We start from the raw sequence: 24,916 nt of genomic DNA, 5'->3' as shown, positions 1-24,916 counted from the left end.
CCAATCCAAGCATGAAACTTTAAGGAAGTTTAATTTGGGGGTTGTACATTCAATTTAAATATTCTGCCTTGTTAGAAGTCAAATATTAAAATTGAGTAACCCAACTCAACTTAGATCAACCTGCTCCGGGGACAGTGGCAGATGGGGAGTTTGACTGGGTTGGTACATCTGTCAAACCTTAATGCAGGTGTCCCAAGGTGAGCTCTCAGAAACCTCCCATGGAGCCGAAGGGAAAACAGGATACGGTCACTAGGTCGACCCCATTTAGGTTGACATGCATTGGGTTGACCACTGAACGTCGACACCAGAAATCGGTTGACAGGGTTGGAAGGTCGACACAAGCGTTAGGTCGACAATGGCAAGGTTGAAAGTCATAATGTCTACATGAGGGGGGTTTTTTTTAGACGAAAATGTCCAGAAATGTTTCATTTGTCAAATATAAATAGTATATCTTGAAAGTAAGAGGAATTTTTACATTGATCACTTCCTATACTAGTGTTTTACTCACGCTGGATAAGTGGACCTAGTGTTCATGCAGATGTTATACATATATGTATATTGTTAGTACTGTCCATCTGGATAATAAATATTATTGGGATATTTTATTCCCCAAGGACTGCTAATAATTATACATGATGAGAGAAAAATAACAGCTTTCTGGTTTGCGATAATAATTTACCATGTATGCATAGAATAGGCTACAACAGTGTGCAGTGACGTGCGGTGAGGTCATTGCCTGGGGAGGCACTGACCTCACCACCCCCCCCCCCCCCGGACATGGCGGTGCTACATATGCAGCGGCCGCCGGGACATGCGCCCCCCCCTCCCCTCCCACCACCCGGCGGACTCACCTGTCCTCGGCGGTGGCGGCGGCCAGTCCTCTCGGCGGTGAGACAGGTGAGTGACATCTGCTTTCTCCACGCTGCCCTCGCTGCTGCATCTCCTCTCCAGGGCCCTGCATGTATGTGATTGGACAGCGGATCCAGCACTGGATCTGCTGGCCCAATCACATCTGGGGGCGTGCGTTTATACTGGTGCCCCTGTCATTGCGGCATCAGTATAATTAAAGTGCCGCTTCCCCATTCATTTTCAATGGGCTTTTACAGCCCATTGCTGCACCCTGCCCACCCCTACCCACACAGATTGAGGCAAAATTCACATAATGCCACAAAGATTGAGGCAAAATTCACATAATGCCACACAGATTGGGGCAAAATTCACATAATGCCACATGGATTGAGCCAAAATTCACATAATGCCTCACGGATAAGTTACACGCCATTATGTCCATTATGTATTATGCCAAACACCATAATGCCTATTAAAAATTATGCTACATAAGTGCTGCTTATCTACATGCTCATTGCCAAGGGTTCCATGCTCATTGCCAGAGGTTCAATGCTCGTTGCCATGGGGGATTACATGTTCATTGCCAAGGGGGAATACATGCTCGTGGTAAATGGGGGACAGCCGCCGCTAGGCAGAAGTGATAGCTACTGACAGTGGCAGAGCCTGGCTGTACTCAGAGCACTGCACGTCCCGGCTATTTGAAATAATACCCCTTTCACACCAGAAAATGCATTCCCAGGTTGGCCCCTTTTACACCAGCCTAGTCCCTGCATTTTCTGGTGTGAGGGGGAGAGAAAACCACCCCTCCCCCCCTTTAACCAGTTATCTCATTTAACCGGTTATATCTTCGGAACCAACTGACCTATTTACATAAGACAAGTATCATATTGAAGAACTTTTGAGTGGGCTTTGAATGATTTTGGTCCCGTGAAACTGGAACATTTGGTTCCAGAGTAAGCTGAACATGAACAGCCATGAAATTACATTTCAAAAATAAAAAATTGGTTTATCCGCAATATCTCTGGAACCGATTGACCAATATAGACAAGCCTGGTATTTTGAAGGCCCAGCGATTTGGAATTGAATGATATTTACCACAAGTTTCTGTGATGCCAGGGGAGGAACTGGCAGCCATCGGAACTGGGTCGGGGTCGGAATTAACGGGTCCCATGTTATCCTATGGGAAAAAACGTTACAGCTTTGCCAGGTGATATCTCCTGTTCCCAGGGGGCTAGAGACACGAGGCTGGGCTCGTTGGAAAGCCCTGGTCCTCAGCTACAAAAAAATGACAGGGGGGGCACGTGCCTGGGTGCCCCCTGAATCCGCCAATGCTTATATGTAAGTTGGGCGCCCACTACAGTTAGTACGCTCATACCCCCACTATCCATGTCGGCATGGTGTTCATTTTATATAGTGTAGCAAGCCACCGAGCCCGAAGTGTGGAGAGCGGACACGTAAAACTAAGCAAATAGCTTAGTGGGCACCCAACTAACATATAAGTACCCATTTTCCTTACTTGACTACTTTTTTTTTTTTTTTTACTGGAGTGTTCAGCTGGTCATAGGAACTTTCATTTCCCACAAAGAACAGGACTTCCATGCCATTCTAATTTTATATACACAAAAGGAGCTTCTTTTGCTATAAATGACAAATTATTCCATTTTAAATCATTCAGACTTGTTGCCCATGTGTTTTCACAGCAGTACTCTGTTTTATCCATTTTAGCTTAGGATAATTGCTGATAGCAGTATGTTGCAAAACTTGCACAGGAAGGCCACCTATGCAACCCCTTTCAGAACACACAAGTGCTATTTTTACTGCAGTCACTTGTAGGATACTTTGACTCACATCCTTCCACATATCCGCCTACTGTTAAAGATTTGTAACTTTTTTTTTTTCTACTAGCAAAGTTCATCAAGACACTGCTCTGATGGTTCACCTCTAATGATGCATTTGTTGGAAAGATTTGTGGGCAGACCACAAGTGATATTGCTTAGAAATGAAGCACATATCGCTCCATGTGTATACCCTGGGTGACTGCAATATGCGGTCCTGCGCATCACCATCGCCTGACTAGATTTATACTGCACGCAGTATAAATCTAGTCCTCGCCAGTGATCTCACACCAGAGAACACTGCCCCTGGTGCATTGCTGTGTGCTAAGCAGTATGGCTAAGCACAGTGGCTCAGTCGTCTCATATGTATTTAGTATTTACATACATTACAGTCTTCAAATAAAAATGTAACAAATATAGTTAAAATTCAGGATAGTAAAAATAAAGTGATTAGTAAATATAAAGTGCTTAATACAATGTGAGAGATGCATTGGCAATGCGCATATTGTGATTTCATCAAGACCCACGCACGGCTTGGTGTACAGTGTGTTGGGCACCGGGTGATTAATTAATCAGCGACTGAGACAGGCTGGAAGTGGTCAGCGCTAACGTCACATACCCTCCACAAAATACTTAGTTTTTTTCTGACGCACCCAGAAAATAGCAGGTTTCCATCCACAAATGCTGGCTTCTTGTCAATCAAACTGTGAGTGGATTGCTTGAAAAAGGAACATTTGTGAGCCCCCCCCTGTGAGCGTTTAGGCTGCCAATGGGAATGTCTCTCTTTGGGTGTCCTCACACCTTTTGGATGGATACAAATACAAGAAAGTGTGAGAGATGTTCCCTTCGGCGCCACCAGTGGGTGAAAAGATAGAGCAATATCTTACTAAACACCTTACCACCTACACTGATCATTGGTGATCGGTATATCAGAGAAGAGGAACGATACGACCAAATAATGGACGTACATCTATCCTGTATTGCTCTTTTCACCCACTGGTGGTGCCGAAGGGAACATCTCTCACACTTTCTTGTATTTGTGAGTGGACTGCATTTACAATTCATAACAATTTTCTGTTGCTACCTCCCCTCACACATGTGCAATGCATATGGTACGCATGCGCAGTCGTTCGATAATCACTTGATTTGTGAATTTGCATATTAGCAATCCATGTTGAATTAGACCCAAGGTTTATTTATTTATTTATTTACAGTCTCTTATATTACGCAGCAGATTCCGTTGCGCTTTACAATAGTAAACAGTGATAATACAAACTGGGTAACAACAGACAGACTTGGGGGGTTAGAGGGCCCTGCTGCAAGCTTACAATCTATAGGGATACAGGAGGGAAACACAAGGACAGGCACCAGTAATAGCATAGCAGTCCCACCAAGTTACAAGTACAGAAGGGAAGCTATATAATACATAAGTGCCTCAGAGGGTTATGCTTGTGGTACTTAAACATGATAGGCTTGCCTGAAGAGGTGAGTTTTCAGGGAACGCTTGAAAGTTTGGAGGCTAGTGGAGAGTCTTATTGTGCGTGGAAGGGCGTTCAATAGGATGGGAGCAGCCCGATGAAAGTCCTGTACTAGTGAATGGGAGCTAGTGATCCGTGCAGAAGAGAGACGCAGATCTTGTGAAGAGCTGAGCGAGCGAGATGGGAGATATTTTGTTATAAGTAACGAGATATATGCTGGTGCAGTATGGTTAATAGCTTTATATGCTAGCAAGAGGGTTTTATATTGAATACGGTAAGATACAGACAACCAATGGAGGGACTGGCAGAGCGGAACAGCAGACGATGAGCGTCTTACAAGGAAGACCAGCCTAGCAGCAGCATTTAAAATTGATTGCAGTGGGGAGAGTCTGTTCTTGGAAAGACCAGTTAGGAGACTATTGCAATAATCAATGCGGGATATAATGAGTGCATGGATATGAGATTTAGTAGTGTCTTGTGTGAGATAGGGTCGTATTTTGGATATGTTTTTTAGATGCATGTAACATGATTTGGAGACAGATTGAATGTGGGGAAAAAAGGACAGTTCAGAGTCGAGGATGACCCTTAGGCAACGAGCTTGTGCGGTAGGGTGGATTGTCGAGTTGTCAACAGTGATAGTGTCAATGGTTTGTTATTTGTTATATATTTATATATTTTAATGTCTTAATGTAGGAGAATTAAATGGTCCTCTGAAACGTTGACCAATCCGCAACTTGAATTCTGTTATTTTCTGGAAAGTTTTCTTATGTGCTGGCCATGTGTATGGTATGGTATGCTATTTCATGGTTTGGGCATTGAGAATATATGTTATAAGCCATCACGGCTTACCTTGGCACGCCAGCTGTTGTTGAACTACACATCTCAGCATGCCATGCATCTCTTTTTGCATGGCCAAATAGCAAAATTTTAGCAAGGCATGCTGGGATGTTTTCACACTCTTTATTGACTCGATGAGTCGAAATTGTGTAGAAAGGGGCCATATCGCTCTAGTATATTGGGGCCTTTTGATGCAATTATGAAAGTGTTTGTAGAGTACTTCCACTTGTTTTCCTTTACAATGTTTTAACTCGGTTACTAGATATCATGGGTGAAGTTATATAAAAAAAAAAACAATAATTGTCCCTAATAACTTTCAATATTATAATTTTTGTTTTTGTTTTTACCAACAGATATTAAGAAACCTCCAGTCGCCCCTAAACCAAAACATGTACTGGGTTTCAAACCTAGCCCACCACCGATTGCACCCAAGCCAGACATTGTTCAGTCCAAAATGGTACAAGTTTCAAAGAAATCAAAACCAACAATTGCTCCAAAGCCAAAAGTCCTTAAAAGTTCATCAGTACCAGAAGATAGGCCACATTGTTCTTTAAAATCAAATAGCTTAAACAAAGAAGAAAACAAAGGCTCCTGCTTGGAAAACTTTATTTGCAACCACGAATTATCAGCCAATAATGACCATTCCACGTATATAATTTTACCATGCTCCTGCCATTGTGACTGTGATCAAAAGCATGGAAATGGAGACTGCTTCCATAAAACCCACAAGGCAATAGAACAACTGGAGAATGTAGAAAACATGAAAATATGCGGACAACCAATTCCATGTGTTAGAGCTAGACGAAAGCCTTGCGGTCAGCAGGCAAAATTACAAAAAGCAAGCCAAGTTATTTTGAAGGGCAGTAGTTTAGATAACCAGGATGTTACAACTCAGAATGTCTTTGTCAATGGTTATACGTGCAAACAAGGGAACTACGACAAGGGCAATAAGACAGATGGTTACAGTATTATTGCTGGTTCTGATGGGCTTTTATCAAAGTCTGATGGATCTACAAGTACCCCAAAAGGCTATATTGAATCAATTGACTGCCCTTCACAGAGTGTTATGCCTCATTCAGATCCAGAAACCACGAACAATGTGAAAGAAAGCAATGGCCTATCACTTAGTCATGATCCTTTAGCTACAGAAGGCAATGGAATACCTGGAATTCTTTCACGGGCTCCCCCTCCACATAAATCCCTTCCAGTTCCGAAACCACGGAAGCTGCGTGCACAATGTCTGGTGCGGCAAGATTGTGTGGATAGCGCCGTAGAAAGTAAAGAGGAACATGTGTCTTCATCTAGAAATGCACAAAAAAATATTCAACATGGACAAAATGAAAATGATTTGTCTGGTAAATGTTTTACAGCTAATTTGCCAGACCAAAAGGACCAGCTTGTTTCCAATTCCAACTGTATGTATGAGGACAGTAGTACAAATAGTAATGGAGATGTTCATGGTGATACAAAGACTGCATTGAATTCATATGATGTAGAAGAAGAAAATGCAAGTATGTCAGGTGAAAATAGCAACTTTAAAAGGTGTAGCGCACAGTCCATGAGTTTACCTAAACAACTGAAACTTATTTATGAACAGCAGTTGCCTATTAATAATGTAGCCGCAGAGAAAAATAATACTCCCAATGCACTGGCTGGAAGCTCTCCTAGAGTTGCGCCAAAGAAGCCACAGAGATACAGTTTACCTGCAGCTGGCCTGCTCAAAAAGGCTGTTTCAGAGGAGAAAATATACGAAGGTGCTTCATACGGTACTGCAAGGGATGAGGGGGTATCTTCCAGACAATTATCAACTTCTGAAAAACCAGCATGGAAGTTACATCATCCCATTTTACCTTTTTTCGGTAGTCCAGAGTCATTAAAAATTACTTCAAGTAATGAAATCCCAAGTCCCATCACCAAGCCTAGGGCGAAGTCCTTGTCATCAGTTGATATGAATAGAATAGAAAATCCCACCAGTGATAGTCCTAAAAAAAACTCCTTTAAGAAGTTTCTTAACTTGAAATTGTCTGTCTGTATCATAAAAAGTGACTTTCAGAAATTTCTGTCTCGAGGCAGCCTGTCAGCAGACAGTGTCACGTCTGATATGTTTTCTTGTACGGGACACTCTACATCTCCAACCTTAGGGAAAAAGATGAAACCAGGAAAAGAACAATCTGTTGAATCTTTTAGTCCTGTGTCTAAGAAAAGACAGAAAAATAAGAATGATGTCAATATTGTAAACAACCCAACGTCCGTGTCTCTAGATGAGAATTGTCTTTCCACCCCGAGGCCGCAGGTGGAATCTTCAATGGACACATCCCATGCTGATATTCCAGAATATGAAAATATTTGTCACTATGAAGAAATCCCAGAATATGAAAATTTGCCATTCACTTTAGTTTCAGATGTAAGTGATTGCGATGCTACAATTTATGAGGTGGAAGACCCAGTAGAAGCTACTATTCATGCAAGTCACAGGTAAGATCTGTACTTACTCTTGCATCACACTTTTCTAATACAAAAGTCAATATTTCTGCTTAGATTTAGAAATAAATGCACATTTATATTGCAATAGTCTGCTATGTTAATCAGAGATATTGTATATACTGTACAATAATGAGTTTTCAAATGAAAAAAGATAGATGGTTAATGAATTACATATAATCAATATTTTCTAATAAACTTTATTAGTACTGTTTTGAAAATCATGATTCCCTCCACCCTTGCTTGATGCTTTGTCCTTCACATTGCTTTGAACAGATACATTTAAAAAGTTATGTTACGAGATAGTTTAGAGACTGCTTCATTTTGCTATAATAAAATAGGTCTCATCTCTCCAGTGTTTAAAAGCTGGCATGTGACAATAGCACCAACATTGAAGTAGTGCTGCACCAGAACTAGTTGGATGAAGTGGTTATTATCTGCTGTCAAATTGGGTGCTGGATGACTGCGCGACAAGGGGATCCCGGCGGTCAGTATCCCGGCATCGGAATCCTGACTGCTGGTGCTCCAACGGGGGGATCCCGAATCACAGGGGCTATTCTCCCTTGTGGGGGTCCACGACCCCGACCCCCATAGAGGGAGAATATAACCTGTAGCAAGCCTGCAGCGTGGCGAGCGCAGCTAGCCTACAGGGTGCTTCTTTGCCCTCGCCCCCCTGTCGGAACACCAGCAGTTGGGATTCCGCCGTCTGGATCCCCCCTGTTGGACCGCCATACCACACCTGTCAAATTAGTTCCAAATTCTAACATCAAAGGCAAGCTCTGTATTGTTCCACAAGTGCTCTGATGGCAATGTTGAAATTCTCAGATGAGTGACTGATATTCTTTTTTTTTTTTTTTTTTACTTTTATTCATTGAAACAGCAGAATATAAATCTATTAGAGTATTTGCATAAGATATACAGAATGTACACAGATATTCTTAATCAATTCTTCTCATAAAACTAGTCTGAGAACATCAACATGCTTGACAGAAGCTACAAATAAAGATCTGTTGCAGTGTCCTGAATGAGTGGCATATGTGATGCACAAGGACACTTTCAATACACTGAAATCTGAACCATAAGTGTATTTCTATGTTCACCACGTGAAATGTTTGTATGCAATTCTCCTCTTTACTGAAGATATTGTATTTTAAGAAAATAGCAGTCATTTTGTTGTGTTTGAATAAGTTAAGTTAAGCCAGGTACACACTGGAGCGATATTAGCACAATATGTAGTTTCTGAGCAAATATTGCTCAGTGTGTATGCCCAATATGCGGGTGCCCACAGTTGCTAGCGCCGTCGGCCCACAACAACTGTAGAAGTTAAATGTATATGAAGGACAGTCTCACCCGCCATTTATACATCGTTCTAATGTGTACCCAGGATCTCATATGTCGAACCATCAGCGCTGTCCAGAATTGTTACATTCCTTAGAGAATGATATCTCTTATATATTTAGCCAGATCTGTCACTCATCCCCTTTGTAGATAACGTTCCCGCCCAGCGGCATACACAAACCCGCCCCCCCTAGGGAAAAGACCAGTGTTTTATGCGTTTTCATGTGTATAACGTTCCACCCCCTTGACATCACCTCCCCCCGCCCAGCCAGGGCTACAGTACACGCCCACCATCCACCATTACTCCACAGCCACCATCCACCATTACTCCTCCACCCCCCCCGACCCCCACGACCCCCTCCCGCAATTCGCGGGACCCCCCTTCCCACGATTCAAACCCCCGCGCCCCCTCCCACCCTCCCGCTAATCGCGGATCCCAGCACACCCCCCCTCCCGCAATTTGCAGACCCCCCTGACCCCCTTCCAGCAATTACACCCCCCAGCGGACCCCCGCGACCCCGCTCCCGCATTTCACTTACCCCCGTGACAATATCTCCAGTGTTGCCCACATTCCCCTATCATGCCTTATAGCCCAGCCTCCTGCTCTCATGCACCCTAACTCCCACCCAGTAGGAAGAGACACTGACTCAGGGCCACCTTCCTGTACTCCTGTACTCCCACGCTGGACCCTCACCCACTGGCAGAAGTGTCCCCCACCCTCCTCTTTAGTCCCCCTTATGCCCACACACCCCTATCACTACCCAGCCTCCTGTTTTCCTGTGTCGTGACCTCCGCCAGTGGGGAGCTGCTGACTCAAAAACACCCTACTATACTATTGCACACACACACACCCCCACCTCAACAACACGCACGCACACCCCCCACCCACACCCACAAATGTCACTGTACCCTCCACACTATCAATGTACATCTTACTCTGTAACCGCTTTTTAATTAAACAAAACAAAACACACCCCTTCCACATCATATGCTCTCTATTTAACACATTTCACCTATAACTCAAGTTACAATACAGGCCATCTTTCATACAATTCTAACCATATTTCTGACAATACAAACGTTCACAAATTAAGGGGGCGCAGCCCCTTACGCCGGTGTGAAGAGCGCCCCTAGGGAGCGATGAATCACCTAGTTACTGCATATGTGACACCATAGTCTGTATCAAACTCTTTGTGGTTCCTTACTGGAGAACAGCAATGCACCTTTATGAGTAGAACAGACACAAAACAAGAGTTACAGGTAACAAGTTTTGAGATATACTTCAAGCGATCTCAAACAAATAGTGCTATAAACACCACAAGTACAACAATCTGGTTGGGATCATTAGGTCGACCACTAAAGGTTGTCACGCCTTAGGTCAATACCCTGAAAAGGTCCAAATGGGTTTTGGTTGAAAGGGTCATTAGGTTGACATGGGGAAGGTCAACAGTCAAAAGGTTGACATGAGTTTTTCACAAGTTTTTGTCCCGTATATCGACATAGTCGTCATGGACACTGTATCGGTGCACTGCATCCCCTTGCTGCACTCGCCATGCTTTGGGCACGGCGCCTCGCTACACTCGGTACACTATTTTTTTTTCCCACCACGCCCTAGTGGATGCTATGTCTGCACATGTTGGCTCGAAAAAACAGTGGAAAACCATGTGGACCTTTTGACTATCGACCATCCCCAATACGACATAATGCTTGTGTCAACCTAATGGCCCTGACTACCTAAAGCCATATCAACATTTTGAGGGTGTCGCCCTAAGGCCTGTTAAGCTTCAGTGGTCGACCTATTAAATGTCGACCTTCCTGTGGTTGACCTAGGGACCGTATACCAAACTATCTTAGGGAGAAATTTCTAAAGCATTGTTTTGTTTCCTTTGCTGTCTTTTTTTGCTGTGATTTTGGCCAATTGAAAGCTGCCATATTTAATAAAGCAAAACTGGCCAAAAAATTGGAGCAAAACCGTATTTTTTTTCAATGCAGTCTTGACTTTATATGTATTACATTGAGAGCATACAAACTACTGAATATATTAAACTGCAGTTACTCAAATCACATAATTTCTCCAAAGAAATATAGCTTACATATCAGCTATATTGCTTCTGTGCCTGTAAAAAAAAAAAAAAAAAGATATCCGAAATCAAGTATGTGTATATCTTGTGATCAAGTAATGTGTCAGTAAGTACGGGAGACCTCCCAAATTCCAGTGCTTCCCACACATACAGTATTGAGATATCAAAGGGCACATTGGTCTGATATTTCCATATATTGAGCAATAATGAAAGAAGTATAATCTCAATATGATCTTGAAGTAATCTGGTCACTTTATCCTAAGTAGTAGACATCAAGTCACCATGTTGTGGTTCTACATATTAAACTGTCTCAGGTTTTGCCTCTATTGCCTGCTTCTCATTCTTGTGTTTTGACTGTAGACAAATGCATTTTGTGTTGGATCCCAAGTGTACTGTAAATTTCCTCATTCTGCCAGTTTGTTCTGCTGTGCCATTTAGGAAGCTCTGTCAGCTGACATGATTCCAAAGATAACTATATGTTTTACAGTGTTTGCTTTTTTTCACCGCTTTTTTTTTCCGATTTGTTAGCACATATGAGAACTGGAATGCATTATTGCTTGTAAGGAAGATAATAAAAATTCAATCTAAGGGGGAAATTGAATAGGACGAGAGATTCAGAAAGTGAGAGATTTGGTATGAAATCGCCATTTTTTTCTAAAACCGGCAATCACTTGCACTGCAAAATCAGATTGATTTTGCAGTGTGAATGATTGCCGCTTAAAAAAAAACCCTGGAGATTTCTTACCAAATCTCTCACTTTCTGAATCTCTCGTCCTATTCAATTTCACCCTAAATGTGGACATATAATGATAGTTTTGAAGAAGAAATACTTTTCCTACAATAAGATATGAGCGCTTCAGTACTGTGATCACTCCATGGCTTGTGTTACAGCATTTTAGACTGCTAGAGCACATCTGCAATCCTGAATACATGACCAGTTCATTATGTATCACTTCTTGATACCTCACCAAGGGCCATATTAATCATACTCCATTTTCCATGAAATTATGTAGAAACTACTGTTTCTGTATATCTGTATGTATCACTACTATTCTATACTACTGTAGCCAGGAACACCTAGAGGCGAATAAAATAATCAGTGGAATCTTGGCCAATGCTCTAGACGTGGTGCACCTGGAATTTGCACAGACCTTTGACATTGAGAATGATTAATAACATGGAGGTGGGAAGTGGGACTAGGGAATTTGTAGCTGGGTAAGAATCTGGCTGCAGGATAGAGAACAGAGAGTGGTTGTAAATGGCTGGATACCAGTACTAAGTGGGGGTACCATATGGCACGGTTCTAGGGCCTCTTCTGTTCAACATATTCATTAATGACATAGAGTATCCATGTTTGCAGATGACACAAAATTGTGTAGGGTGATTAGAAAGGTCGAGTATGTCTCCATGCTACAGATGGATTTAAATAAATAAGATAAATGGGCAGACAAATGGAAAATTAGGTTCAGTATAGATAAATGTGAGGTTATGCATCTCGGGAGGCATAACGTGTGTGCAATTTATTTCCTTAATGGGGTAGAATTAGGGAAATGGAAAAGGACCTACAGTAGGAGTCCTAATAGATAACAAACTGGGGTGCAGTGCACAGTGTCCTGGATCAGCCAGGAAGGCCAACAGAATACCAGCTTGTATAAAAAGGCGTATGCAAACTAGGAAAGAAAATTGTAATCCTGGCACTCTACTGGAAAAAGTCCAGAGATGGGCAATACATCAGAGGGTATTACACTGAACTATCGGGCAACCTCTTTGCTTTGAGGTTGGAGATTAGGACATATGGGCATGCTTGAGAGAAGATTCCATACCCTTAAAAGGAAAGTTTTTTTTTATGGTCAGGGCAGCAAAGGTATAAAACTCTCTTTCAGAAGGCAGTGAAGAGGCCCTGAACATGCTCCCCATGCCCACGGTGTGCCCGGCTTACACCTTTCTGTGGTCGACTCCTGGATCTGACCATATTTTTTTTTCTTAAACCCCATGTCCTCTACCCCCTCTATGTTATACAACTTTGCCATAGCTTGCTTCCCTCACCCACTTTGTGTAGTGGCCGGATCCCTTTTTTGGCCCCAAGACCCCCATGGGGTCGGGTTTATGGGTCTTAGTGGTAGAGAACCTAATCTGGACCCAGTGAAGCCATCTCTTGTTGGTTTCATCCATTCGGTCAAACAGTGTCCGAATGCATACCAGACCCATGCCCTTGGTGTGCCCTTCGTACACCTCTCTGGTTAGCTCCCGGATCTCAGCACATTTCTTTTTCTTAAACCTCATGTCCTCTACCCTCTATGTTATGCAACTTTGCTATATGTTGCTTCCCAGACCCACTTTGTGTTGTGGCCGGACTTCTTTTTGGACCCCTGGAATCCTCATAGGGTCGTGATTGGTGGTCTTTGTGGCCGTGAACCTAATCTGGACCCAATCAAGCCACCTCGCATTGGTTTCGTCCAGATAAGTCCAACAGTATCAGAATGAATACCAGACAAACACACAAATTACAAAACAAATATTTAAGAGAATATGAACCAATAGTCTAAACTAAAGCATTTTACTAATTTTGTATAAAACAAGTGTTCAGTGCAGTGTGAAGTGACTTTTACAACACAGTATACTGTGTTTCTATAAATAAATGGGTGTGTTTAACACCTATGCAACCAATTATATCAAGTCATTATTATCATCCTCATCAGTGTGCAACTTACACAAGTGTTATAGCGCCTGCAAATTAAACTGACATGTACTTTTGATGTGAATCTTTACTTCATTTTTGAAATGGCTGGGGAAAGTAATTGCCTACAAGTAACTCAATGATATTTCTGGAATCACCAGCTGAGAACACTGACCGGCAATGTCACTAGAGTAGGTGAGGCATTTCCTTGTAAGGCCAGATTCAGAATTCTCATGGTTTAGCAGCAGTTCTCCTTGATACAAGCCACAAAATTCTATTCTTAAATAATTACATTTGTAATACTGGTGTCAGGTACATTATATTCTTTATGGTATTCACCACAGGCTTTACACTTGGGTCCATTTTGTTGATGATGGCTTTTGCCATGATGCCTTTTTGAGTAATAACGGCTTATATAATGTATGTACTATACAGTCAGTCATCACTTTGTGTGTGTGTGTGTGTGGGGGGGGGGGGGGTGTTTGTGCTTGAATGAATCAAAACTTGAAGTGCTGTCATGCCCCATCTATTGGCCACCAGTGTGAAACAAAAACAACCACCACAATAGAGGTGAGGAGCAGCATTATCTTTTTATTATGTAGGATTAATTGTTATTTATTGTAAATGGATTTTTTTATTGTGCTATATTACACTCTAAAGAATATAATTGTATTTCTCCTGATGGAAAGCTCAAAATTGGTAATCGCCCAATAAGCCAAGTTCACAGTGAGTGAACTGGTCACATGAGAGGAAACATCTGCTGAATGTAGAACTGTGTTATGCATTTTACAAGTCACGTTGTCCTGTTGATGGTGAACTAATTATTTTGGGTCTCCTAATAGCTCTTTATTAGATATGGATACATAGAGTTTCCGCATTTTAACTGTGTTACATGTAGTAAACCTAATTATCCAAACACACCAGGGTCCCAGACTGGTTGGGTTATAGGAGATGCTTTGTTTCTACAGTTTAGTGTGGAAAATGGAACAAGTCATTCTAAAACATGGTCGTTAATATTCGCGTACAAACTGATATTATAGGAACAGTTTAGAATTATACTGATTTACAATTAATGCAAAGGATGCCAAATATCTGTATACAGTCGCTTACAGTACTTTATGTTTTTATGTAATTATCCCAAACAAAGTAAAACATTCAAGAAATAGAACATTAGACTAATATATATTCCAATAAAAATGGCAATACTGCACTATATCATAAATTCTCACTGGTTAATGGTGGATTAGTCACCAAATAAATAGGAATGTGCACCTATTACATAAGAGTGGCTGCAATCACTTGCCTACAAGGATCACAAATACTGTAGATGATAAATCAATAGAAATGGGAGTGCTTCAAGTGGATTAAATGTTTTACAATTTTATTCAAAAAAAAAATAAAAAAAATTTAAAGGCAATTTTAAATGACCAACCTGTTTTATTTTTTCTCTTGGGTACCCAAAATGACAGTAATCTAATAGTACCTTAAGGGTCACGACTGTCGATCCGTCCCGACAGCCGTGACCCTGGCCCGTTTTTGTTTTGCTTGACAGCATATCGCCAGGCGAGATTCAATGTCCCACTTGGCGATCTGAGAAAAGGGGGTGTGACCGCGTAAATGGCCGTGGATTGTCGAGATTCACGACCGTTAACAACAAAACGGGGACGACAGCTTTTAAAGTCTGGCCCGTTCTGTCTATCTGCCTCTAAAATGCTGTCAGCTAAGACAGCATTGCATAGGTGCCCATGGCATCCAAAATAGTGATGGGGATTGCATACCCCCCTAAAACTTGTTTACTTTATATCTCATTTAAAATGCCACGTTATCAACAGCAATAACATATATTTTGTGTTTTGTCCCTAGTGTGTAAACCTTGTCATGTCTTTTTTTTATCCCAATTTTACAAAAGACAAGTCACCTGAAAAGATTTGCTCAGAAGGACTTCCACTGGGGTGTTCAAAAATTTGTTGCCATATATTCAAAAATAGACCGTAGAATTGGGTTCAAAATTACTCTCCAAATTGTGATTAAGCCCAGGTAGGGGTTAAAGGAACAAAATCATGTTTGGAAGTACTCTTATTGGTATTAGTCTCCAGCTCAAACAAGGTGAGTGGAGACTCCACCACTAGCGAGTGGAAGAGTTTTCAGTGTGTAAGTTATCCACTGGATTGAATCCTTAGTTCTGTTCAACTAGGCCAACAGCTCTTTTCTGCCTTACACACTTGTTCACAGTCTGAAGAAATAAAGCCAATTTCTAATAACTAGGGATTGTGGGGTAGATTTATTAAGCTCGTGATGTGATAAAGTGTCTGGATTTTATCACCGGCCAATCAGCTCCTACCTGTCATGTTTCAAACCAATCCTGTAACTTACTTTACAGTTAAGAGCTGATTGGCCTGAGCTTAATAAGTCTGCCCCTCAATTCCTTGCATATAGTGCATATAGATTGTGTGGAAACATCAAAGAAATCCACCGATGTAACGTATACCCCCCCCCCAATGCCGTTTTGACGCCCCCCACCGTCACCTAGATTAGTCACATTTTCAAGAAGTTTGAGCAAATTAGCCCCTAATCACCTCCACAGACTTGGTCATCCAAGGCTGACTTATTGTAGTTACATGCATTTACAGGGTAAAAACGTGTTGTGAATAATAAAACTCATTGCGTATGATAAATAGGAGTAGATAAATGTTGATATGGGGGAGAAGTGGTATCTGATACCGTTTCTCCTTCGTGTATTTCAATGGAGTTGTCTGTACAATGACAATGCCACACCAATATGCCCACATACAACACCTGCAGCTATTGTTAGAATTTATTTACGGGGCAGTACGAATGGTGTAATGGTTAGCATTACTGCCTCACAGCGCTGAGGTCATGGGTTCTATTCTCAAAATGGCCCAAACTGTGCAGAGTTTGTATATTCTCCCCTTACTTGCGTGGGTTTCCTCCGGGTACTCCGGTTTCCTCCCACATTCCAAAAATATACAGGTAGGTTAATTGGCTCCCAACAAAATTAACCCTAGAGTGTCTGTGTGTGCATGTACATGTGGTAGGGGAATATAGATTCTAAGCTCCACTGGGGCAGGGACGGATGTGAATGTTTAAATATTCTCTGTAAAGCGCTGCGGAATATGTGTGCGCTATATAAGAAACTGGTAATTAATAATAAATAAAATATTTACAATAGGCCGTTATTTTATAAGCCACAATAAGGCATAATTTTAATTATGAACCGGTTTTATTTTTATTCCAGGAATTAGTAATACGTAAACATCACAAATATATCTTTAGTTTAACGTGTCACTATGCAAGCAGTTCTGATCATTTTGGTGAATAATGACACACATTTATATAATTTGGGACTTGGTATCAAACATGCTCTTTGTTTGAAAGTTGTGTAACAGGATGTGGTCTATTTTATGATGCTTGAATATGAAAGAAAAGGGAATCCGGGAACTTCATTCCTGCAGTTTTGCTATCTGAAATGTGTTGGCGGCAATTGTCCAATCAGCCCTGATGACACTGCCGGTATTGTTTTATTTATTTTAATTTGGGGTGTCAAGCCTTGGAGAAGAGACTTTGAACTGGAAGGTTGAGTACATCAGAGGAGCAGAGGTACTGGACAGGGAGCCTGGAGATAGTTTAGAGCAATGTTTTGTCAATATTTTACCAATATTTAGCAAACTGTATATTTGCCTTAGGGGCATGAGGTAGGACACTACTGCTACTTGAAGAAACAGAAACCAGCTCCCTCTCTTCATATAGTGTCCCAGTATTCTTCATTTTTATTACTTCTCCACTTCTCTTGCTAGGAAACAGCTGTTTCCAAAAACAATATTTGCATAACTGTGAGCTCAGTTGGGGGAGTTATCATAACTAATGTTGCCAACCAATTTTTTTTTCGTGGTACATAGGCCTACGTCTTGTTAATATTGTTAATTATTTTAACAGTATGGAATATGTTGGTGCACTATTAATAATTGAATGAAATAGTTTTTTTTGTAGGCAAATATCTAAAATATATTGCAACTTTTATTTTTTTTATGTCTCTAATAAACATGCTGACAACTGTCATCAACTACTTCGGTGGTATGCTCGGAAATTTTCCGGGCTGGGCTGCGCTGCAGGAGTAGGCTCTCCCGAAAAATTTTCGAGCATGTCACTGATAGGTAGGTGTGCACCACTGGTGCACCACCATCTGGGAGTACACACACCCTCCTACCTGGCACCCTCCCCCCATCTCTCACCTCATCGGTGATCTACGCCAGATTGCCGGGGCTCCCCTGCCAGCTGCCAATCCGTTGACTTCTGGTCCCACTGGGGGAAGTTTAGCGCCTGAACCCAAGAAATGCCCGAACACCCGAGTACACAAAAAGTCACACTTCGGCAAGCCAACCCTGTTATGGTTTGTTGCGTTGTATAGCACTGATGGAGCAAGGCACACAGTAGCTGGTCGCTTTTAACTTGCTGACGGTGAAGCATGTTAAGCTGACTGCTAATAGAAGTGATGTGGAGCATTTGGTCTCCGCAGCAACGGGAGACTTCTTCCACTATTCTGACATTTCCCACAGCAATGGGAGACTTCGTCTGCCATTACCCATTTTACTTTCACATATCCCCAACCGGTCTGCAGCGTACCCCCAGGTTTGGCACCACTGTCCTATGATGTATATATTGACATGTATGGGTCTGACCAGAGGCGTAACTAGATATTCGTAGGCCCCATAGCAAAAGTTTGTAAGGGCCCCCTATTTAGCAACTGATTGGCAGAGGGGGAGCAAAATTTATAGTTACACCACTGTATCGTGTGTGATCATCAATAACCAAGAAAACAAGAGAATATACATATTCCTTCCTGGGATATCTAGTGTTCACTCTAGCACCCGCCATCTCTGAAAACACATGCAGTTCCTCTTCCCTGCCTGGGGTGTCACCAGGGCCGGTGCTAGGGGGTTCGGCGCCCTCCTGCAAACTAAAAAATTGCGCCCACCCAAACTTTACAAAGGGAGGGGTGTGGCCACACAATAATGCTCCCACTCCAAATTACACCACACAGTAGCACAATCTTATTCACCTAACACAGCACCAGTGTTGTAACTAGCAATTTTGGTGCCATGTGTGAAATAATAGGGACAGTGCGCTTCAAGGGGAATTGGCGTGGTCACAAAGTACCAAAAACACCATAATCCCCATAACACATTATGCTTCAAACCTCAAAGCCCATAACACATTATAGTAACCACACACAGTAATGCACATTATTTGTAATGCCACACATCATGATGCCCCTTGCACAATATGCAGAACACCATAATGCCCATTACACATTATGCCACACACTGTAATTCCCCTTACATAATATGCCATGCACTATAATGCCCATATGATATTGACACACATTATGCTACACATAATGCCCCGAGTACTCCTGCAGATGCCCACATTTGTAGCGTTGCTTATTCTTAACACCCACACCAGTTGCGAAAAGTAGTTGCTCTGCTTACAAGTAGTGCCCACAGCATTTGCCAACAGTAGTAGCGCTGTGTAACCATATACCCACTCCAGATGCTGACAGTAGTACCTCTGCTTATACATAACACCCACACCAGTTGCCAAAAGTAGTTGCTCTGCTTATACACATGCCCACACCAGTTGCCTGAAAGTAGTACCTCTGCTTATACGTAGTGCCCACACCAGTTGCCGACAGTAGTAGCACTGTGTAACCATATGCCCACACCAGTTGCTGACATTAGTACCGCTGCCTCTACACGTGCCTACACCAGTTGCCGACATTAGTACCGCTGCCTCTACACGTGCCTACACCAGTTGCCGACATTAGTAGTGCTGCCTCTACACGTGCCTACACCAGTTGCCGACATTATTACCGCTGCCTCTACACGTGCCCACACCAGTTGCCGACAGTAGTAGCACTGTGTAACCATATGCCCACACCAGTTGCTGACATTAGTAGTGCTGCTGTACACATGGCTACACCAGTTGCCGACATTAGTACCGCTGCCTCTACACGTGCCTACACCAGTTGCTGATATTAGTAGTGCTGCCTCTACACGTGCCTACACCAGTTGCTGACTTTAGTAGCGCTGCCTGTACACATGCCTACACCAGTTGCCGACATTAGTAGCGCTGCATCTACACGTGCCCACACCAGTTGCTGACATTAGTAGTGCTGCCTCTACACGTGCCCACACCTGTTGCCGACAGTAGTACCGCTGCCTACACACTTGCCCATACGAGTTGCCGACATTAGTAGCGCTGCATATAGACGTGCCCACACCAGTTGCCGACATTAGTAGTGCTGCCTATACACGTGCCCACACCAGTTGCCGACGTTAGTAGCGCTGCCTATACACATGCCCACATCAACTGCCGACATTAGTAGCGTTGCCTATATGCGTGCCCACACCAGTTGCCGACATTAGCAGTGCTGCCTATATACGTGCCCACACCAGTTGCCGACATTAGTAGCGCTGCCTACATATGTGCCCACAACAGTTGCCGACATTAGTAGTGCTGCCTACAAACGTGCCCACATCAGTTGCCGACATTAGTACACTTACACTTTATAATGGTGGCAGCTCATCCTCTCCTGTTTCCTGGTGTCTTCAGTCAGCCAGCCTTGCTCCCTTGTAGCTCCGCCCCTTCTGGTCCGTGTAGCCACGCCCCCTCCGTCCGTGTAGCTCCGCCCCCGTTCAGACCCTGCCGATGACTATCTGATAATGAGCCAGGAGGGATCTCTGTGCCTCCGGCGCTGCTGCCTGTGATGAAGTGTGACAGGCGCAGCAGCAGCAGCCGGCAGGCACGGAGGACAGCAGAGGATGCAGAGCAGGGACAGTGGCGCCTCTCCTGCACGGCGCCTACCTGCTTTGCATCCTCTGCTGAGTGGGTAGCGCCGGCCCTGGGTGTCACTGTCTGCTGTAGTGCTTCTAACAGTGGGGCAGATGTATCATAGCAGCGCTTATCGCGCCGCTATGATACTTCCTGCTTCGCCTCAATAGCGAGGCGAAGCAGGAAGGGACATCGACAAGATGTATTAACATCTTGTCTGCCGAAGCGGGGGAGCGTTAACTCCCCCCTTCAGCGATGTCCCTTTCTGGAGATAGCGCATCAGTTAATACTGATACGCTATCTCCTGTCCCCCGGCCGGCCGCACTGGGCTTGCGCGGGATCTCGCTGTTCACGCGAGATCCCCAGCGCAGCCCAGACCTAACAGCAGGGACAGCGCTGTCCCTGCTGTTTAGATAGGGCTTCGCCAGCCTGATGCTGGCGAAGCCAAACCCGGCTTCGTGCGGAACGGTCAGCGATGCTGACCGTTCATACATTCGGCCTGCTATCATTTTGATAGCAGCGCCGATATGGACAGGGGCGCATAGCGCCTCTGTCCTGTACCGCACGCTGGCTGCTTCATACATGGGGGAGAAGCGGTATCAGCGCACATAACGTGCGCTAATACCCCTTCTCCCCCATAACGAACGTTCATACATCTGCCCCTTCGTGGTCTGTACATCAGCACTGATATACAAACCAAACCTGTGCTAGAAACACCACAGCAGACAGCGACACCCCAGTCAGGAAAGAGGAACTGTATGTGTTTTCAAAGATGGCGGGTGCTAGAATGAACACTAGATATCAATGCTCATCGGTCAATGATGTCTGTGTCTAAAATTCCAGAAGCCATTCAGCTTTTCTACTGCTAGGTCTTGTACAATATTTAAATGTTATTTTGTATTTTGAAGTAGTTAAAGCATTTCTGCTGTGCCAATGTTGCTATGAGAGATGTTCAAAATACCGGCTTAAAATGTCAGAATTGATGGTAAGGAATATGAATCCCTTTAGTTATTGCCGGCAAATAATCTGAAGTCAATTAATTGAAGTTTTGTTAAACATTGCATCAAAAAAAAGAACAGTTGCTGTGAGCGACACTGGCATTTTAGCAGATATTTTGCACATCTCTCACAGCAATGTTGGCACTCAAAGGGTTAAAATTTATTGCATCTTATAAATGCACTATTTATCATTCGCATCGAGTTGTAAAACCTGTTGCGTATGATTAAATCTCATTAAAAAATCAGCACCTAAGAGGCCATTAGCAAGCCAATCTATAACTAGCTTCCATACGGTTGCAGAGTTCCTGTAACCTAGAGAGTTTTTATATGGATGTAGTTCACTTGCAGGTCCTACTTGGTGGTGACTTATTCTTTACAATTCAGTTGGTACAAGTCCTCATCAGTGACTTTTTTTTTCTACCTGTAGGCTACAGTGACATCCATAAAGGATATATAATCCTACATCAATTAACTTTAGCGTGGTAATTGATGTGTCACTTGAATGTCACAAAATGTCAGAAGTTGTTCAACCGCCATATCAAGCTCAGTCAGAAATACAGGAAAAGAGCAAATTTAAATGAAAAACTATTTAAGAAAAATAATGGGGAAGAAGGAAGAAAAACTATCTTTCCATTGGACTTCCCAGCTCCAGACATGGGAAAGCAAAACCAAGATGGGACTTGTATTCTATGTAGTTGTCAATTTGATGTGTTAGAATGATGATAATCACATAATATTAGTGTGTGCTGATGCGCCAATTGATCACAGATTTGGATTGGGGGTCCCACTGGACCTGGGTCAATAGGGGTATCCTTCTTACCATCAACAACCACCTGTTACTACATCCGCTGCCACCACAAAGGTTCTACCATAGTGGCACCTGGAACCATGTTTCTCTTACCTCTGGCACCTGATACAGCTTACTGCTGTGTATGCGCTACTGTGTATGCCACTACTGGTGTCGGTTAACCCCCCCCCCCCCCCACACTGGTCACTAACCATTGACCAAGCTTTGCATGGTAGCTGGCAATGAGTGGAGCTTGGAAAAGCTTGTCTCAATCCAGAACAATTTAAGATGAATGTTGCATACCTGTTGGTCACAAGATAAAAGCAGTTGTCAAGATGTTTATTGCTCAAAACATCTATAGGAAGACCCTTTTTTCCTTTATAAGCATTGCTCAGATGTTACATCGTACAAGGGGTGAAATTTACTAAGATGTAAAATACACTTCACAGGTCATGTTGCTATGGGCAACCAGTCACATTATGTCTACTATCTTCTAGAAGGTGGTAAATAAATAAGAAGTAGCTTGTGTGTTTCCCATAGCAACATGACCTGTAAAGTGTATTTCACATCTTAGTAAATTTCACCCAAGATGTTTACAGCAGCTATCTCTATGATGATGACGATGATCAACTCAGTGCTCACAAACCCTTATATATAGTCAGAAGACACAATACAGCTCATATTACACAGGAACTGGTAATTTGCATTCCTCTTTTTGTATATTTATCACACAGATTTAAAGTATCTATTCTATGTAGTTTATACAAGAATTGTTTGCATTTTACTTCCTTAATGAACAACTGGTAAAAGAAAACAATTTGAAAACGAACAAATTCTTTTCCTCCTGCCATACATGTATAGCTAAGGAATGTAGAGGAAATTCTTGAAAATAAACAAATTGTTTTTATCCAGTTCCTCTTCAAACTCTTTACATACACCAAAGTCTCCTTTCATTAACCCAGAGGAAGTTGCAACTCCATGCACAAATAAAAAGCTACTGTATGTTGTTTACCAGTCCTCCTGTTAGGAAATTGCAATTAGCATAGCAGTTTTCCACAGTCACAGAAGGTAGAGATTCCTTATCCAGCAATAAATAGAGTAGTGCAGCGGGCAGCCTTTTGACTTAAGGTGGCCATACACTACTATGAGAAGTCGCAGCAGTGTATGGCTATCCGATTCCCCTTCCCGCATATTGCATGTGGTCCTTTTACATGTGATGTATCGCATGCGACCCAGTTCCTCCCCCCCCCCCCCCCCCCCTGGGAATTCGGAGGTTGGATGTGCAGGCAGGTCCGACCTCCAACTCTGATCCGATGCACACGGGACCACGCATCAAATTGTATGGGATGTCAAACACATGCCATTTTTGGACAATTTTACCTGATTTCTCATCCCGATCACTAGGAATCGGTTGAAGTCGGCCAAAAAAGTATAAGTGCATGGAGGCCTTAAGTGTTCCTGGCTGCAGCACCTGCACTTTGCCAACAGCTATCACATGAACAATTAGCGCCTTAGCGCTGATTCACAAAAAAAAGTTTATTATCTATTACTATAGAAAAACAGGAGAATATGTGCCAGCTATTCTTGCATTCATTTTTCTGCATTTTGTTGTCATTTCTAGGGAGGTGTCTCAAGAAGATCCTGAAGATGACTTGGGTATTCTTCACTCCGATGAAGAGGAAATGCTCAATAGCTCTGATGAAGATGAGTTCAGCTCAGATTCCAGCAAAGTTGATCTTGATAACTTGGAATACAAATTGGTGTGTAGACCACTGTTTCATAATAAATGCCTTTAGTTATATCTAGAGCATTAAAAATGCTACTTGGGAGCGCTGAATGGCTGGCTTTATTTAGTTTGGATTGCTGCTTAGCACTTAGAAAGAGATCTATCACAGCTTGCCGAGAGATAAAGTAAGAACCAATCAACATTAAACTCTCATGTGACAGGCTGTGCTGCAAAAATGAAAGGCACTGATTGGTCAATACTCTATCTCTCTCCACTTTCTCCATCCAAGGATTAATACATATCCCCTTTAAAGCATGATCAGAATCGTCTGGTTTGTAGTCTGATTTAAAGAGGAGAAAGGTTATGCTGTGTACATATACAGTGAGATTTGACATTAGATTTTGACTATATAGTCAAAATCGCATGCAGATCGTATGCAGATCGCAGTGGTTTTTTACCTTGCGATCCCGATGCGCGCTCCCAGGACAGCACAAATCGAAACCTAGATAGACATGGCAGCAATGACTATATAGTGCAAATCTAATGCAGATAGCATGAATTGTATGTAAAACGTATAGAGATAGCAAAGATTGCATAGCACTCAAATCTTAAGTCGAATAGCAAGGGAATCTCACCGTGTGTACACACCATTAAACTTGAGACATAGCCAACAATTTATTATTTAGCAACTGTTGAACATGCAATAAAAACTTTTAGTAATGACTTTATCAAATCACTTAATAATAATTACTAGGTCCTGATTCAATATCTTTTGTAGTTTTGCGAAATGTCGCAAAACTGCAACTGGTTTCTCTAACATGCTTTGGGCTGCCCAGGATGCTGTGTCCCTTCCCACGATGTGATTGCAAAATATTTGCGAGCGCATCACAGAAATGCAAGGTGCTGGCATAAGTACGGTAGCCCCCTGTCTGCGGAGCAATTTTCATTATTCAGCGAGCAATGCTGAATAAGGCCCCTAG

The 24,916-nt window shown here is 42.7% G+C and overlaps 1 protein-coding gene across 1 annotated transcript in view; it reads left to right on the top strand.

The window, feature by feature from the left end:
* Window positions 1-24,916, top strand: part of FGD6 (FYVE, RhoGEF and PH domain containing 6) — a 99,425-nt gene that overhangs the window by 20,264 nt on the left and 54,245 nt on the right. Inside the window, exons 2-3 of the mRNA XM_083182420.1 lie at window positions 5,353-7,474; window positions 23,832-23,970. Of these exons, the coding sequence (XP_083038546.1) occupies window positions 5,353-7,474; window positions 23,832-23,970 (2,261 nt within the window). The remainder of the gene's footprint in view (window positions 1-5,352; window positions 7,475-23,831; window positions 23,971-24,916) is intronic.

This window comes from Crinia signifera, chromosome 4, assembly GCF_055691185.1.
Source record: "Crinia signifera chromosome 4, ASM5569118v1, whole genome shotgun sequence".
In the NCBI taxonomy this organism is placed as follows: Eukaryota; Metazoa; Chordata; class Amphibia; order Anura; family Myobatrachidae; genus Crinia; species Crinia signifera.
Note: the sequence above shows the minus strand (reverse complement) of the source record. Positions and strands in the feature narration are given on the sequence as shown.